General features: G+C 31.0%; 2 protein-coding genes and 2 non-coding genes across 5 annotated transcripts; 3 read left to right on the plus strand and 1 right to left on the minus strand.

The window, feature by feature from the left end:
- The first annotated feature begins 1802 nt into the window (after positions 1 to 1802).
- PRS3 (phosphoribosyl pyrophosphate (PRPP) synthase 3) lies at positions 1803 to 5683 on the plus strand. 2 transcript variants are annotated; one of them, XM_068613046.2, is made up of 7 exons: positions 1803 to 2360; positions 2986 to 3301; positions 3429 to 3524; positions 3795 to 3863; positions 4022 to 4150; positions 4276 to 4378; positions 5148 to 5683. In XM_068613046.2, the coding sequence occupies exons 1-7, from the start codon at positions 1960 to 1962 to the stop codon at positions 5279 to 5281; spliced, it is 1248 nt and encodes a 415-aa protein (XP_068469147.1). In that variant the 5' UTR covers positions 1803 to 1959; the 3' UTR covers positions 5282 to 5683. The 2 variants fall into 2 exon arrangements, with proteins under 2 accessions (XP_068469147.1, XP_068469148.1); XM_068613047.2 differs by having other exon boundaries at positions 1851 to 2360; positions 4276 to 4375.
- A 1731-nt stretch (positions 5684 to 7414) lies between these two features.
- On the plus strand, positions 7415 to 7609 carry LOC137813135 (U2 spliceosomal RNA). The gene has a single exon (XR_011081369.2). It is a non-coding gene; the product is annotated as a U2 spliceosomal RNA (small nuclear RNA).
- A 2229-nt stretch (positions 7610 to 9838) lies between these two features.
- Positions 9839 to 10033, plus strand: LOC137813152 (U2 spliceosomal RNA). Its single transcript, XR_011081385.2, has one exon. It is a non-coding gene; the product is annotated as a U2 spliceosomal RNA (small nuclear RNA).
- A 1054-nt stretch (positions 10034 to 11087) lies between these two features.
- LOC137811352 (deoxyribodipyrimidine photo-lyase) lies at positions 11088 to 13123 on the minus strand. Its single transcript, XM_090298542.1, is given in 7 exon segments — positions 11088 to 11326; positions 11428 to 11527; positions 11666 to 11912; positions 11991 to 12107; positions 12109 to 12303; positions 12305 to 12330; positions 12789 to 13123. Coding segments are annotated over 7 exon segments (1038 nt in total). The 5' UTR covers positions 13083 to 13123; the 3' UTR covers positions 11088 to 11267.
- Positions 13124 to 17942: the final 4819 nt, after the last annotated feature.

The following is a 17942-nucleotide window of genomic DNA, read 5'->3' on the forward strand; positions in this document are numbered from 1 at the left end:
ACTATACTTAATTTTGGGCCTTGTATTTGGGTCATTAATTAGTAAATTAGGTTCATAACCTAATCCTAGGTGCCACTTATTAGGGTTAGGGTTTTTGAAACTTACCATGCAAGTTTCCCTTCCTATAACCCATCACCTTTTGTATTTTCAACCATGATTTGAATAATGAAACACTTGCTTAATTTCTTGCAGACTTTCTACTTGTCCTGGTTCTTTCTATAGTAGTCTTTTTCAAGATACTCTCTAGACTCCTCCTAAGCGTTGGTCTAACCTCATTCTAAGAACTCAAACCTTCATTTACATCTCACAAACACATGATTGTACTCTAATTCATTAGAAATTTTAAGCTTTGAAGCAACCCATCACAACATTGATATAGACATATGTAAAATAAGACACAAATTAAAGATCCTCACTAATGTTAAAATGCTTGTTTGCAAGCTTGTTCCAACCATATTAATTATAGTACTATACTTCATCAACATCCAAATATTGTTTTATTTGAAGTAAATGGTTCTCATTAAAAAAAAAAACTTATTAGGTGAAATTTATTTGAAAGTTATTAATGATTATGATTCAACATGTTGCATTAACACCTAAAGAATCATTGTTGATTGATCTCTATATATACTCTGAATCTTTCTTTCCTTTTGTAGCTTCAAAATAAATAAAAAACAAGTTATTATTTGAAAAATTCTTATAAATAATATTAGATACTTACTAATATTTGTTTATGAATTAGCATGGCTAAGATACTTACTTAATTAGTTATGTATATTTTTCAAACCAACTTTATTTTTCTATAATAATCACTTTTGGACTTAACTAAATATCTTTCTATTTCTTCAATCTTGCCAAAAGTTTTACCTTCTTCTCATTTCATATTTTGCTGCTCAAAGTGGAATGTCTAAGACACATTCTTTAACTTTGAAAGAAATTCTTAGAAATATATCGTTAGTTATATATATATATAAGTCATTTTAGTCTTTCCTTTCAGCGAGAATCAATATATTCATTCGTTTTTTCCTTACTCTCTTTTCAACATTACTTTTTATTTTAATTTGTTCTGAAAAGAATAATATCCAGCTGTTAAAATGGTCTCATTTATCAATTTAGCTCCTTTTACTTATAGTAAGAATGGTGTGAAAACTTCTACTAATAAATGAGTTTTCCTATAAAGTTTTTTATTAAAAATAAAATAAATATTTTTATATATTAAAATTAATTTATGCATAAGTTAAAAATAAAAAGTGTAAATGTTACAAATATTTAACATTTTTAGAAACACGGAGTAGACCTGAAATGAAGGATTGGTGGAGAATTCTTTTGAAGCAATAATATTTTGAAAACCTTTAATTCCATAAGCGTTTTGAGTTGAAGATTGGTGAGTCTGTGTTGGAAGCTGAAGAAATAGAAATCGTCGTAGAGTTGGAGGAGCTGGTGGTTGTTGCTCATTGTTCCAAATTTAGATCACAAAATTACCAGTGGGTATAGATCTCGTAGTTGTTTTGTTTTAATTCTTTCATTTACTTTTTATTTTACATTCTATCCTTTAAGTGATTGAAGTTAAGAAAAAATGACGGAAAAAACTTCTTATAATTAATTGTGCCAGTCAAAAACATTTTTAGAATATTGTATCATAGACCAGTAGAAACATACGCAGTTTTTGTACATGTATGATTAATTTTTTATGTATTAAACAAATAATTATTAAAATCAAAATATAAGCATGAAAATATTACAAGTAAAAGTAAAGTTGCAAGAGAAAATGTATATAGTAAATTCAGTTACAAAAATGAGTCACATAAGACACTTAAAAATAGATGTGACTAATTATATAGTATTATGGTTGATCCTTTGTGGAATACAATGTAGTACCGAACTTGCAAATCATTTCCAACTGTCCCCCCTAAAGGGAAAGCGATCTTCGAGTGAAGAACCAGACGGTGACCGCCGACAATGGCGGCCACGCCACCCCCTCCGTCTTTGTCGCTTCCATCGAACAAACCTCTCACACTCAAACGCTCTCACTCTCTGTTTCACCCCTCTAAGAAGAACAACAACAAATCCCTTTTCTCTTTCAGTTCGAATCTGAGGTGCGAGATCAAAGGCTTCGAGGGCCACCGCCGCTGGACAATCGAGCGTATCTCCGACATGAGCAAAGACTCCACCGCTCTCTCCAATTCCAACACCAACCCTTCTTCTTCATTGGTTTCTGTCTCCGCTGTCACTTCTGCTTCCCAATTCCCCACCAAAAATGCCAAAAAGGTTGTCCTTTTCTTCTGCGCCGAGACCAAGGCCCTCGCCGAGAAAATCGCCGCCGAGTGCGAAGCCATCGAGCTCCGCAACATCTCTTGGGGGTTCGTCCCTTTTCGCTCATGTAGCATTTCTCGTCATGCATGATGCATCCTTTGCACCTCTCTCTGTTTTCTTCGGTTTCGAACCAATGTGGTGATTTGTGTTTGTTTTTCGTCTACTTTGAGTGACCCATTTTGGTGAATTGCTCTATTGTGCTGGAATTGATGTCAAGATTATGCAATGTAGGAACTTGGAAGTACCCATCACGGTTATATTGTCTCGTCTCTGTATTCCATCAGCTTCGAGTGCCCCATTTAGCTAAATTGCTTTGTTGGGCTAGAATTGATGTTTCCGTGGTTGCAATTTAGGAACTTGTAAATACGAATTACGGTTAGAATAGTTCTAAATCCCATCACATCCTCATTATTTCTTTGTATGATAGGTATTAAATGTGTTTTATATTTGCACGCATCGAATGCCTTTTCATTTAGTACTTCCTTGGGCGTAAGAGCTTTTGTAGGAGAATATAGCACTACACTATGCTGCCCCATTGTGAATCTTGATGCATGAGATTAAAGCTTAAAGCCCGTTTAGTTCTGGGTGGTATTTTTTTTTCTAGCTAGTTTGCGTTATGAGTGAATTGTATGGTTTCTTTCACTGAAGTACTTTGTGCAACTGAAAACTCAGCAAGTTTCCTGATGGCTTCCCCAACATTTTCATTCCCAATGCCCAAGGAATTCGCGGGATGCATGTTGCTTTTCTGGCCTCATTCAGTTCTCCAGCAGTGATTTTTGAGCAGATTCCTGTTATTTATGCATTGCCAAAACTATTCATTGCTTCATTTACCCTTGTCCTTCCGTTTTTCCCAACGGGCACATCAGAGCGTATGGAGGATGAAGGAGATATTGCCACAGCTTTTACTTTGGCCAGACTTTTGTCAAACATACCCATTTCTAGGGGAGGACCTACCAGTCTGGTGACGTTTGACATTCATGCCTTGCAGGTCTAATATTTGTGGAATTGCTTTTAACAATTGTATTTTTGGGTGGTCTGTCTCATGTTTTCCTTGTCTTTCTTTCTCAGTTGTGAAATTCCTTGCTATAATTGTTTGATTTTTTGTTGCAATTCAGGAGAGATTCTACTTTGGAGATAACATTTTACCATGCTTTGAGAGTGGGATACCTTTGCTGAAAAGAAGGCTCCAGGATCTTCCTGATTCTGACAATGTGAGGATTTCACCTATATTTATTTCTTCTCTTTCAGGCTGTGTTTCCTGTATAGTTTTGTATTTACTGTTCTGGTTTATCTCATGTGCATGTGAATTTTGATAATGGGAATTATGTTATGACTTAGGCACACGAGTAAAGCTCTATCCAAAAGACTTTAAACTTTAAGGTTATAAAAACAGATTATATATCAGTTATAAAAGTGAATGAGAACCAATGCTTTTATACTATCTCATATTCAATAACAACTTTGGTTTTCTTCTTTCACAGATAGCAATTGCTTTTCCTGATGATGGTGCATGGAAACGATTTCATAAGCAACTGCAGCATTTTCCAACGGTATTGAATATAGTTAATCTAACAATTTTTCTCAAGTTCAGTAAAAGTTATAAATAACACACTGGTACCAGTCTAGCAGCTACTGATTTGAAGTTTGAAACATAGACTAACTTGCTTTGGTGGTTCCATCTGTTAGCACTTACACAATGGATATGCAGATAGTCTGTGCAAAAGTTCGGGAAGGAGATCAAAGGATAGTTCGTATCAAGGAGGGAGACCCTAGGGATCGGCATATTGTGATTGTTGATGATTTGGTTCAATCAGGTGGAACTTTGATAGAGTGTCAGGTATAAACATCTGTGCATGTGGATTCTTACATGGCACAAAAGGTGGAATCTTATATAGTTTTATTTATTGTAGGAAAGATGATTTTGTTTATATCTTGTTAACTCATTAATCTGTCATCTTTCAGAAAGTCTTGGCAGCTCATGGAGCATCAAAGATTAGTGCTTACGTGACTCATGGCATTTTTCCAAATAATTCATGGGCACGCTTTGAACATGATAACGGCGGTGGTACCTGCTTTACTTTGTTTATTAAGCCAAGATCATTGATTTTGTTTGTTATAAAGGAAAATAACACTATCTCAAGTATTTGTAAATTTATAATACGAATTGATGAACTTGTCCCGATATTAACTAGGTGCCACATGTTAACCCGTATTCTTACATCAATTTGATTTAATTGAAGTTCTTGCAAATTTTCTTTATTTTTCCTTTTGGTGGGTTAAATAACAAGTTCTTATATAAACATGTAGTCAATTATCACATACCTTCAATGTTCCACCCGCTTGAACCCTTTAACTTATTTTTTGCACAAATGAGCCAAACCCACAACAGATATTCAATCACCTCTCTTTTAGATCATTGACCTTCTTTTCATCGTGATTTTATTGTTATACTCAACTTTCTAGTTTTTTCCAAGGTCTAGTGTCATTTACCTCTGTTACACTTGTGAGAGGAATAGGTACTTAGATGACTTATCTTGGTGTCTGGTTAGTTTTTTTATTTGGTAGAGTTTCAGCATATCAGGAGTAGCAGTTGCTCTCTTACTCTATTATGAATACCATTCTTGTTGTAATTGAACACTCACAGATCTAGTATTGCTTTCACTAAACAGTAATTAACATTAAATTGAGTACTGTAAAATTAAAATGAATGAATAAGATATACTCCATGTGTTAACAACGCTAATATTTCATCAAACAATCTTCTATTAAATCAGTGGCTTACTATTTATACTTTTATTTTCTCACCATCAGCCATTTCTAACTTTCATGCACAGGGCATCCAGGGTCTGCATTTACTTACTTCTGGATCACAGATTCGTGCCCCTTAACAGTGAAAGAGGTGATGAATAGGCCACCATTTGAGGTTCTCAGCCTTTCAAGCTCCATATCCGCCAGTCTTCAAATCTGAAGGGAACATATATAGTGTCATTTTCATTTCATGCTCAATAAAACGGTGAAAAAAACAGATCCTAATAATAACAATAGTCAAAGTTGAGTTCTTGGACTTCAGGATGTGGCTTATAGCAAGAGATAATAAGACGCCAGGGAGTAAAAAAAAGGACTTTATGAATGTCTCCCCTCAACTTGATCATCTACTCTTACCAAGGTTATTGCTGTGATACCTACCTGGGCTGCATTCATTTTGAAACTGCTGCTTAATGGTAATCCAAAGCTTGCTGTTGTGTAAAAAATATGTAACTATCTTGTGGATTTTGGTAGTTTCAGTCGCGTGTATTATCCTTGATATGAAACTTTAAAACTCTATCATTTCAATTTGAATAAATTATGATTTCAATGTCCATCTTTAAAATCTTGCCTGAACATTTTGAAGATCTAAATTCTCAATTGCCGGAAGAATGCTTCATTTCAGTTTATGATTGTTTGAGGTCCTAACATTACAGTTTATGGGTTCAATAAAAGCAAAGATTTCTCCGCTGTTTGATTTGGAGAAAGGGTGTGTGTGGATTGGTTAATGGAGAATTTTCCCATTTGCACACCTTATGACTGACTGGTTCACCAATATAAATAATGAACTGATTGAAAGACCGAAGAAACTAAGAGTGCTGTTTACTTAAATTTATATAATGAGTGTATCTTATTTTGTAACTTCTTATTAAAATTAATAAGACTAAATCAAATTAACAAATATTGAGCCCATCATCAGCTTACGACCACCACTTAATATGAATACCACATATAAGTAAGATGTTTTGCTATAATATACATTTCCTATATATTATAAAAATATAGGTTGAGAATGTTTAGAATGTTCTTACAATAAAAACATTTTAGTTTCGTAATTTTAGGATAAAACATCAATTTGGGTAATTTTTTCCATTAGAATTCCTAGAAAAAAAGAGAAAAGGCTAAAATTGGCATAAATTAATTTTACCTATGAAATTTATTTATTTTCCTATTTGTCTCATAATTCTTATGGAAAGTTTGTCAAAACAAATCCTAAATCATTATTCTAGTAGTCTTTTTGCTATTCATAAAATAAAAAGTAAACATATTTAAAAAATAAACATTTTATTTATTTAATAATTAATATTTAAAAAATAATTTTTAAACCTAATTTAATTTTATAAAATTAATTAAAGTTAAAGTCTGTATTCAATTATTAAATATTCTAATTTTTAGAGAATGTAAAATTTCCAATTAATTCAAAATGAAAAAAAGTTTGGATAGTAAACCAGAAAGAAACAAACAAGATTCTACTTAACAAAATCCTTTCTTTATCATCGTAAGGTCCACCTAAATTCCTCCACGATTTAAATTCGCACTTGTGCCTTAGCCATTTAGCATACACAACAAACATCAAATAACAAGTTTAGCATTTGATGCTTAAACTAAGTCAATAATTACATATACAAGTATAATTTACAATTCTTAAACATTTGTTCTTTATTAGCTAAATTCTTTTCATGCAAATTATTTACAATGTTTCCCAAATCAAACATGCAGAGCTTATTATGAACACAAACTTTATAACATTGAGACATATTTCTCTGTACATCTATTCCTTCTCCAGGAACTTGGCTGTGAATTAGTACCAAATCAGTTAATCTGTCTCGAACCATGTTTAGAAGCCCACAAAAACCAAAATATATTACAATAAGCTGACTTTACATTAACAGGAAGATAAGATGTTGTATTATATCAAGGTAAAAACCAAAACCAAAGTAAGTTTGAATCACCCTTTTACAAACTGCTGGAGGGTGTTTCTTTTCATGCTCTCTTATCCTCTTTAATCAGTAGGGGTAGAGAAAATAAGATTGAGCCATTCCAAATTCTTAAAATAAGCTTGATCAAAAAATAATATTTCTTTTAAGAGGGTTATGTTGGATAGATGAGTTAATTTTTGTTCTGTGAGAAAATACTAAAGAAACATCTTCAGTTTTGCCATGTTTCATTTTCGACAGCATACATAGTTCCAAGTCTCAACTCTTTGCTATAGAATAAGAAGTCCCACATTCGTCAAAACAAAAAAAGGTCACTGAAACTGAAGCTATAAGTTTGAAATACTTCAGCTGTTCAATTCATACCTTTCTCGGCCTTTTGGCTAAGATCAAGTGTAGTATCTGTTCTTATCAGTTTAATATCTGATATGTGGACTATTAGTTCACACGATATTAAATTAATTTTTTGAGGGAGAGGGCCATCAAAGTAGCTTGCTACTTGGTTCCTCAAGCATCGCCTTTGTGTTGCACTATTACAAAGGCCTGGTGCATCCCACTCAAACCAGTTCAAATTTTAAATCTATGTTTAATGTAAATATGCTTTTGTGTTGCACTACAAAGGCCTGGTTCATCCCAGTTCAACCAATTAAAATTTTAAATCTATGTTTATGTAAATGCTGTGAACAATCATAAATATATAATAATCTTGCTTAAAATATTGCATAATTTCTAAATCAAATGTTATCACATTCAACCAAATAGTATATATATTTATATATTATATTAAAATCAAAATATTTTCATTCCGTTCAAAAAAATTCAACATAAAATCAAACTTTTAAGAAAATTTCAACAAATTTAAGAAATTCTTATTAACTGAATATATATAGAAATTGTATTTTTTTTAATTTATCAATATCATATTTTTAAGATAGAAAGAGGAAATTATTGTTGGAAAGATTAGAAAATAAATTATATTTAACAAGAGGTGAAGTAGAGAAAGAATGTGAGAAGTTATAAAAAAACCAAATTCACACTTTAAAATTGTACCAATATATAAGTTTATGCTTTAATAAAAAGGCGATTGTCTTTAGAACCAATAAAAATATTAGACTCTAGTATTTACAAATTTACTGCAAAATATATTTTACCTCAGTTTATAGTAAACCAATATTACATTAACAGCAATATAAGATGTTGAATACACCAGCGAGAGCAAGGATGACTAACACTATTATATAAAGGTAAAAACCAAAACCAAAGTGCTGGAGGATGTTTCTTTACATGCTCTCTTATTCTCTTTAATCTGCAGCTGTAGAGAAAATAAGATTGAGCGATTCCAGATTTTTAAAATAAGCTTGATCTATAAAATAATATTTCTTTTAAGAGGTTATGTTGGCGAGATGAGTTAATTTTTGTTTTGTGAGAAGATACTAAAGAAACATTCATTTTCTACTGATTTGTTTACAATACTCTCAAAAATTTGATGTATTCAAAACCAAACTTGACGTGGAAAAGAAAAAACACAGTAGCTAGTATATTGAAGTAAAATATTTCTGGAAAGGCTATAATGTATTTAAACTCAGTTATGAGTCTCAGATTTAAACATTTTGAAATTATTTTCCTCTTGAAAATTCTTGGAGCTACCCTCTAACTCAGTTACAAAGTTACACTTTTATCAGAACTTTTGGCAATAGTTGGAGTTCAAAAATATAAAACTCAAATATTGACTCACAATTAAATTAATTTTGTGAGATAAAATTAGGTTTTATTGTAAGGTAATAGTGCATTGTAATTAATATTTTCTCTTTACTACCTCTCACCATCTGAACTCAATACCAATAAGTAACTAGAATCACAAGACTGCTGTAATACTGAGAAGAACTTATAGAACCATTAGAAGTCCATATAAAAACATACTTCAGTTGCAAACAAATCATTACTTTGTAACCCAAGAAATATCTATGTATATTTCTTTTACTTCATTTAACAAGATGTTTCGATCATTATATATTATATTGAAAACCTTATATTAAGCCTGTTTATAATAGTAAGCCTTTCTTCCTAACATTGGTTATGTTTTTAGTTAAAAGTTAAATCTCTCCAAGTAGATGCAGTGCAAAATACAATTGTCATCTTCTGAAAATCAGTGAGATTCAATTACCTTCTTTTGTCTTTAATTCCTACTCATGAAGACAAAGAAACATAAAAATATATTGAACCTAGCAAAGACAATACAAATTGATGAAAGCTAGGAAATTTGTCAAACAAACTAAAACCAATGACCACTTACAGCATACATCATTCCAAGACTAAATAGAATCAAATAAAGTTTCTTTTATTATAATTGCAAGTCTGTCTTGTTTTTTATTTGAACAACAAAATGGACTAAAAGGGATTATGTTGCAGAATAATTAACAAGAATTCACATTAAAAGTTTATATCTGAACACAAAAAAATACATAAAAGATCTTCTTCTTTTTAGGTAGAACATAAAACAAACTTTTTTTCATGCAACAATGAGTCTTATCCGTCCTAACCATTCATGATTAGTAGCAAAGTTAGAATAATTAACATAATTTGTGATAGTAACATATTCTAATAAAAAGTCTTTGAAAATGTTATGACTGATATGAACTCGGCTGTTACTTTCGAATGTTACACTGAATCACAGTTTCAAGCCTTAAAGGTCTTTGCTATAACATAAGAAGTCCCACACCCATCAGAATACTAAAAGGTCACTGAAACTGAAGCTATAAGTTTGGAATACTTCAGCTATTTAAATCATACCTTTCTCGGCCTTTTGGCTAAGATCAAGTGTAGTATCTGTTCTTATCAGTTTAATATCTGATATGTGGACTATTAGTTCACACGATATTAAATTAATTTTTTGAGGGAGAGGGTCGTTAAAGTAGCTTGCTACTTGGTTCCTCAAGCATCGCCTTTGTGTTGCACTATTACAAAGGCCTGGTGTATCTCACTCATAACAGTTCAAGTTTCTGTCTTTCTAGATTATGATTTCTTTAAAATTTTTGGCCCATTCTTTTTTCACAAATTTAAAATGTTTTGTCTGTTTACGAAACTAATTAGTATTAGTAACAAAAAATTGTGTTATTTTATAACTAAGAAGGAACACTTGTTATAACTAAGATACTTAAAATAATCATTGTTTAGTTAGATTGGCAATAATAATAATTTATAAGAAAAGATTAATTTTATTGAAACAATAATTATATAATAATAGCATTTCCCAAGTATTCTCAAAGTATTCCTCAAATAGTAAAAATAAATCTATCATAAAATGTTGCACCATTCATGTTTTCTTAAGTAAAATAGTTGAACTATGCACCAAATCAATATATCTTTCTTCTCTTCACATATTTGATTTCAAAAGTAATGTTAACCATTTTTCTTTGGATATCATTTACTTATTGTAGTTTTCTTTTACTCAAACTATATAATAATCTTGCTTATTACATAATTTTTAAAGTAATAAAATCAAATGCTGTCACACTCAACCAAATAGTATATATTTATATATTATGTTACAATCACAATATTACCGTTCTCCTCAAAAGCTTTCAATATCATATTTTTAAGATTTTGCAAAGATTAGAAAAGAAATTATATTATCAAAAGGCAAAGTAGCGAAAAATTGTGAAGTTATAAATTTACTGCAAAATTTATTATTACGTCAGTTTATAGTAAATTCATGTTTTTGTGCCAGTGCCTATTATATTAAAAATATTTATTTTTATTAAGGGGTACTATAATAAGTTTTATGGATTTAAAATAAAGTTAAAAACATTTCATTATAATAACTGGTATATTAGATAATTAGTTATAATCATTAAAAGATTAATAATAGTTGATTTAAAAAGAATGTTAAAATTTACAATTTCAATCTCTTGCACATTATGATTTTTGTGTCAACGTGTATCACTACCCATTGTTTTCCTTAGAGCTGATGTTTGCAAGAAAACAATATATTGACTATAATACTTATTTAGGCGAATGAGAATAAAAAAACAAAGATTTAGAAAAGCTGAAGCGTAACAACGCATCAAATATTAATATAGATGCATTGAGTTTGAGAAACTTAGAACTAGGGAAGTAGTAAATTATTCTGTGAAAGAAAGTGCGAGAATCTTTGAAGGTTTCAGGTTGTTCAGCTGAGAATATAATTATTATCCATGAAACAATTGGCTTACAGGATCAGCAGTCTGTGCATTCTCCAATTGCTCCCTTCTGAAAAAGTTCTAAAACTATTTGAGCTGCAAGTAAACAAAAACAATAGTGTTGGAAACGGACCAAAGTGACTCACGAGTAAATATGTTATCAGTGGTATGTTCGATTAAGGTGTTCTGAGCCCAACCCCATGCTCCTTTTATTGAATCATAACAGGGCTCGTAGAAGCAATAGTTATCAGCAAGCTCTCTCCGCACAATCAACTCCTCCAAGAAGGCATCAAGTTCCTTTAGATCACAAGTTAAGAACAGGAAGTTATACTAAACATAGGTATAAGATGTTTGTCTATTAAAACCATTTTGGGGAAGAAAAAACCATCGATAAACAGAAACAGAAAGAATTCAGTGCAGGGCAAGTAGACAAACTTGAGGATGTGAATTTCGCCGCTTACGTGCTTCAAAAGCACATCGCTGAGAAGATATCTGTCCAAAATGCAAATAGGGAGATAAACCAGAGAGTGCATTGGGGTTGCACAGGTTGTTGCGATCTAGGGAGTAACCTTTTAATCCAGAATCCATTTTCACTTCCCAATTGAATCTAAGGTGTAACACTTCCCTTGCCGCAATTCCCCCCTGCTCACATCAATCAACTTCAGGAACCTCAGCTCCTCTGCTAGTAATTTGACAGAAACAATCATCAAACCAGGGTCATTATATCCCCATGATTTGCTTAACAACACACAACACTAACCGTAACACATCAGCAATGAGACCATCCCAGTCAATGGAATGGTTCTCGGAAAGTACCCACTTCCTAGTTGGCAGATCAACTTCGAAGTCAGGGAAATCTACGAGATACTCAGAAATCCTTGTTTATCTTTGTCCTGATTGTCTTAGCACTGTACTCCAATTTATCAGAGGCAACCCAAAGTGGCACAACGTTGTGAGCGTCCACTTCATGCACCGTAACCGAATCACTTACCCTCTTGCAAGTCTCTTCTTTACACCTTCGTACATCCCGCAATGGTGAGAAATCCGTTACCAAAAGTGAAGCTCCCCATTCTCTTTGGCACGGTCTCCTCCGCCTCTCCCTACAATAGAGTTTGAAAGTAGAAACAACATCTTGGAAGAGTTAAGAAGACCTTGTTTAGTTAAAGCTCTCTTACAAGGGGTAAAATTAATTACTTCGTGTACAAATTAATATTAGCTTTTGAAGAAATTAATCAAAAATGTTTCCATAAATTAGCTTCAACAGAGGAGACCTCCACTGATTGTGTTGATAAATGTGAAATTATTTTAGTATAAACAGTGATCTTGAGTTCGAGTCTTCATATGCAATAACTCGGAGGAAATGTTTTGTCCTCTACCAAACTCGTGCATGATTCTTTCGAATGGAATGTACCTAAACAACTTCTGCAAACGGAAAAGTGATACATAAACTAATTCTAACTTAAGTTTCATTTGAGAGTTAAAGAGTTGATGGAGACCTAAATATTCTTTAAAAAAACTATCCAAACAAAAGCGAAACTCGAATAACTGTGCAAGTTACCTGGAACAAGAAAAATGGAATTTGAAGAGTATGTTGCATACGGTGGCACAACTGACGCAAGTTCCTGAGCATGAACCCTAGATGACGGGATTTGGCGCCGAGAAATCTGTGGAAGAGATTGAAAACAACGGCAACGGGAACGTTGACTTTGTTGGTCTCTTCAACGGCGTGGATCAGAGCCCAGTTGTCTCTCACCCGTTGATCTCTGAACATTCAGTACACAACTGGACCCGAACCCGCTTCTCCGCATGAACCGTCTTTCAGGGTCCGAATCCGACCTGCCTGAACCGTCATCGGCGACGCTAATTTAGAAGGCCTCGTGTTCAACCCTGCGCCTCACTCCACCAGTCTTGGAGGGAAATTCAACAGGTCACTCCACCTCGAACCTTCTTTTCTCACCTCTATAAATTTTTGAATTTCCAAAAATGTCCCTTTATAATATTTTGGATTTCGTAATAAAAAATTAATTTTTAAATTGTTAATTAGTTTTTGGATTAAATAATTCGAAAGTATTTTTTCGAGTCTTATTTTGCTTTCAAATTATGTAATCCAAAAAATGAATTTTTGAATTAAAATGAATTTCCGGATTACATAATCCAGAAACTACTCTATGGGGTGACACAATAAGAATAAAAATGTATTTTCATGTTGGGTATAAAGGTGACAAAAGAAGATATGGAGGTCCAGGAAGAAACACTCATTCAACAATTCTATGTGTGGTTTCAAACCCACCTACGTGGTTCCACTCTCTTTGGCACGTGTTCAATGCTATTCACTATTAGACAACTTCTTCCTGCACCTCTACAAATTTCTCCCTGCACCTCCACACTTGTGGAAAAGACTATATTGTACCCCTTTAAAAAATGATTTTCAGATTGTTCTTTCTAAAATATTTCTAGAACGTCTTTTCCAGAATATGTTTTATGAATTTCGGATTTATAAATCTGGAAATTAAAAAAAATGTGTTAAAAAAATAATTATTTGTCTTCCAGATTTTTTATTCCGAAAATATCTTTTGCTAACGGAACTATTATTTTGAAAACATCTAAAACTGTAAAGAGTAATTTCGGTCTTTTCGAAAAATGTAGGGGTGCAGGAAGAAAAGTGTAGAGGTACAGGAAGAAACACTTACTATTATTCTATTTGTGATTGCACTTAGGCCCAAATCAAAGATGGATCTTACCAACCTATTCGAAAATGGGAGTTTCTTCCTGCACTCTTACGTTTTTCTTTCTGCACCCACACTTTTTAAAATTCTAAAACTAGTCTTGATCTTTTATTTAAAAAAGGGCACTTGCATTTTTTAAATTACGGATTTGTGAATCTAGAATGTATTTTTTACATTATGAATTCTGAAATATGGAAATATACTATGGATCTGCAAATCTGAAAGATTACTAGACTTATCAATTTGGAAGATTTACGATGCACCAACTTGAGAGTTTTGCGGATTTAATATTTTGGAAGACAAAAAACAAAGTGTAGATTCTCTATTCCGTAAACCTAGCGAACTACACTGTCTCAAAACATATATATTGTGTAAACAAAAATCCATAATAAAATGGAACTAAAGATCCATAAACCAAAATGTTTTTACTTACCTTCTTCTCTGAACAGAGAACCACCAAGAGAAACGTATGCCAAGATATGGAGTAGCACGCTGTTGAGAGAGCAATACAGTATGTCTGTGTGCAAAGGAAGAAAAAAGAGTAGAGTGTGGGTGTTAGGTGCATTTTAAGATTTTTAAAAAATATTAGGGATAAGTTTATCTTTGCAAAACATTATGGGAGTGCAGGAAGAAAAAAATAGGGGTGCAGGAGGAAACTGCCTACAAAATTAGGCCAGGTCAATCTTCAAGGCCAAGCCCAAAAAATTGATTGCATTGTTCTGACCGAGAAAAAAAACTTCTATTCAATTAAGCTAGATATGTATATATATATTTTTAATTTAAGTAATTTTTTTAGTTTAAAACCAAAATCAACTCTAGTGCAAATATCCCTCATTCCAGCATAAAAAAAAGTAGTAATAAATATGTCATGTTAGCCATATAAAAAGTTGTCATACGCAAATAATACTTTAAAATGAAAAATTAAATGTCAAAAAATATAATGGGTTATTTTTTTTTTCATTTGAAAACAGACTAATAAGAGATAAACACTTAAACATTTGTTTATGAAATAATCCCTTTAAATGTTATTAAATTTGGTGAAAATAAGAAAGAATGTAGGTGAATGAATGATGAGTAATTGAGATATGTGAGTGGGTTCCCATCCTGAAGCAGAGGTCAGAAGTGTGTTCTTGTTTTTGAGGTGAAGAATTAATGTCTGATGTGGTATTGGTATTAGAAGTGGAGAACATTGAAATAAAATGATTGGTTAAGTAAATCCCACAAGAATTAACAGTGGACAAGAGATGAAAAAAATGGGTGACATGATTAGGCCTTGGAACAGAAGAAGATTCTTGTATAAAGAGAGTTTGTCTTCCTACATTAATCATTCTATTTCTATTTCTATTTCTTTTTCTTTTTCTTTTTCTTTTGCATAAGCATATAGATAGAGACAGATATGAGCTTTTGGTTGGTGAGTGAGCAATTAGCAATCATCTCTGTCTCTCACTTATATCTCTAATTACAACACCCACCAACTCTCATCATTCTTCCCTCTCTTTTCAATAATTTTTATCATCTCTCTCCCTAATCACATCAATAAATAATTACATATATTTTATTATTATTTTTATTAAGCCATTTAAAATACTTTTTTATAAACGGTTAAGAGAGATGTTTTTATCGGTTCGAGGTTGATCTTTTAAGTTTTAGTGATTCTAAAGATGAGAGACTTCTCCTACCATAACACTTTGACACTCAAGTCAGCAAGAATATAAAATATAATAAGTATAAAATAAAATATAAGTAGAGTTGATATATATAGACTGAATTATAACCTCTCTACCTTTAATCATAATTCTATTTTAATTTAATATTTAAGATTAATTAATTAAGATCTTTCATTAGATACATAAATTGAAAAATGACATAAACCGGAAGAAAATACATAGACATAAAAGCAAAAACAGGATTTCTAAAACTTTACTATCAATATACCATGGCTCTACTTTATACTGTTCCATAAACAGTAAAAACTGTCGGATATAAACTGATTACTGAAGATGGCTCATATGAAAAAAAAAGAGTTAAAACATGTTTATTACAATATCATTGACTGATATTCTAAATATAAGATGGGATTTTAAATCATCTTACAAAATAAATATGTATAACATAAGAATAGATTATTGTAAAAGAACTCTAAATGTTCAAAAATAATATTTGTTTATACTAACACAACGGGATCCTTAAAAAATAGTGTAAAAATTCGTTTTGAAATCTACAATAAAAATGCTCTTCTATTTTAAAAGGAAATTAGAAAAAATAGATATATAGAATGAGATAATTATCTTTATTAATTACTGTGCATCTACTTTTTTTAGGATAATAGTTAATAATATATATATATATAATTATTTAAAATTAAATATTATAATAACTATTAAAATAAAAAGTATTATGAAAAAAATTCTAAAGTACATATTTTTTATAATTCTAAAGTATTATATTTTTCCATTTCTTTCTTTCAATACTTGAAAAAGTTGTTACTTATTTAATTTCAATATAATTGATTTTTTTTACCTTTCTAATTAATTGAAATGTGTTTTATAGATAATTTTAAAACCAAATTCTTACTATATTCAATTATGTTACCATACATATATAATCATTATACAAGTATATAAACAATCAGTATATTCTAATAAAACATTTATTTAATTATAAAAGAGAATTAGAAAGTTTCCATATCTTGTTTGAGTGGAAAGGGTTTGAGGACTAAAGTACACACAAAAAAAGAGAGGTGCAGGGTTCCCATAACCATCATCAATGGCAGCATAATTGCCACATGTGAGCTAATAAGCACACTATCAATTGGGCATTTTTTAAACTGAAAAGATAAAAAAAAATAATTGTAAATGGTTAGTTGGTTGAATCTCTTGACATTCAATTCTCATAAACAAAGTAAGGTATCCAAAAGGTAAATAACTCATTACCAAAATTAAATTATTTAAATCCACAGCAGAATTTAAAAGAAGATGATACATTATGGTGAAAATAAATGGTACTTTCTTGCTTAGGTAGTTACTATTGTGCAAAAAAGCAAATGCATTTGTTTGGATTTTAATATCTAATTGCATAAACTACATATACTGGAGAATAAAATATGTTTTTTAAATAAAAAATAATTTTAAGTAAGAAATAAAATTAGATATTTAATTATTTAGGAGAGTATTGTTAAAAGAAATATGATTAAATGTATCTTAATTAGATAACTTAGATTGAATGTTCAATTTCGTATAATTCTTTGTAAGTTAGTTTAAAGTCAAAACCTTCATATCCTATTGTAAGACTACAAAGTCTCAAGAGACTATAATCTAAATTATACTTGTGGACTATAAAACTTGAAAAAATTATTGTACAAAGAATATTTATAAGTTTGAACTTTCCGGTGCTTAACGAATCAAGTTTACTCGTTTTGAAGAATTTTGAATTATAGCTAAAAAAAAAAACACACCAAGCGAATCCCTCATTTACAATAGTTGGTTTTAAATTTTGAAAATAAGAAAGAAATAGAGGAGTTTTGTGGAAGGTTGAGAAGCTCTCGAGATCTTTGGGAATATCTTCATAATGTTTGCTGATAGCTCTAATGCTTGCTGACCATTCTATAGTTGTTGATTGTAAAAATTCTTAATCTTAATGTAGTAGTGTTAATTTGGTCATCAAGAAATTGGTTAAGGATATTACCAATTTAATCTTAAAATTTTCATAATTAAGGAAATAACTTGAAATGAAAATTCAATAGTAATAATGATGAAATAATAATTGTAGTTGTTATTTAATATTATATTAGTTTGATTTTTTTATTTTCTTGAAAATAATAATTTTTTTAATAAATATATAATTTATTTTGAAGTTTCAATTACATATTTATCAAATTCAATATTTATCAAATTCATATAAGAGAATATTAGGAGGTGGACTTTGAGAATAACAAACTTTCCATAGATTCTTCTATTACTATATTAAGATTAAATTTGATTCAAACT

The sequence above is a fragment of the Phaseolus vulgaris genome, chromosome 2, assembly GCF_051622355.1.
Source record: "Phaseolus vulgaris cultivar YP4 chromosome 2, ASM5162235v1, whole genome shotgun sequence".
NCBI classification, from domain to species: Eukaryota; Viridiplantae; Streptophyta; class Magnoliopsida; order Fabales; family Fabaceae; genus Phaseolus; species Phaseolus vulgaris.

Excerpts from the sequence above, each read along its gene's own strand:
- PRS3 (XM_068613046.2), top strand. The coding sequence starts at position 1,960 with ATGGCGGCCACGCCACCCCCTCCGTCTTTGTCGCTTCCATCGAACAAA. Across the intron at positions 3,302-3,428 it reads TTGACATTCATGCCTTGCAG|GAGAGATTCTACTTTGGAGA; the intron begins GTCTAATATTTG and ends GTTGCAATTCAG. Across the intron at positions 4,151-4,275 it reads GAACTTTGATAGAGTGTCAG|AAAGTCTTGGCAGCTCATGG; the intron begins GTATAAACATCT and ends GTCATCTTTCAG.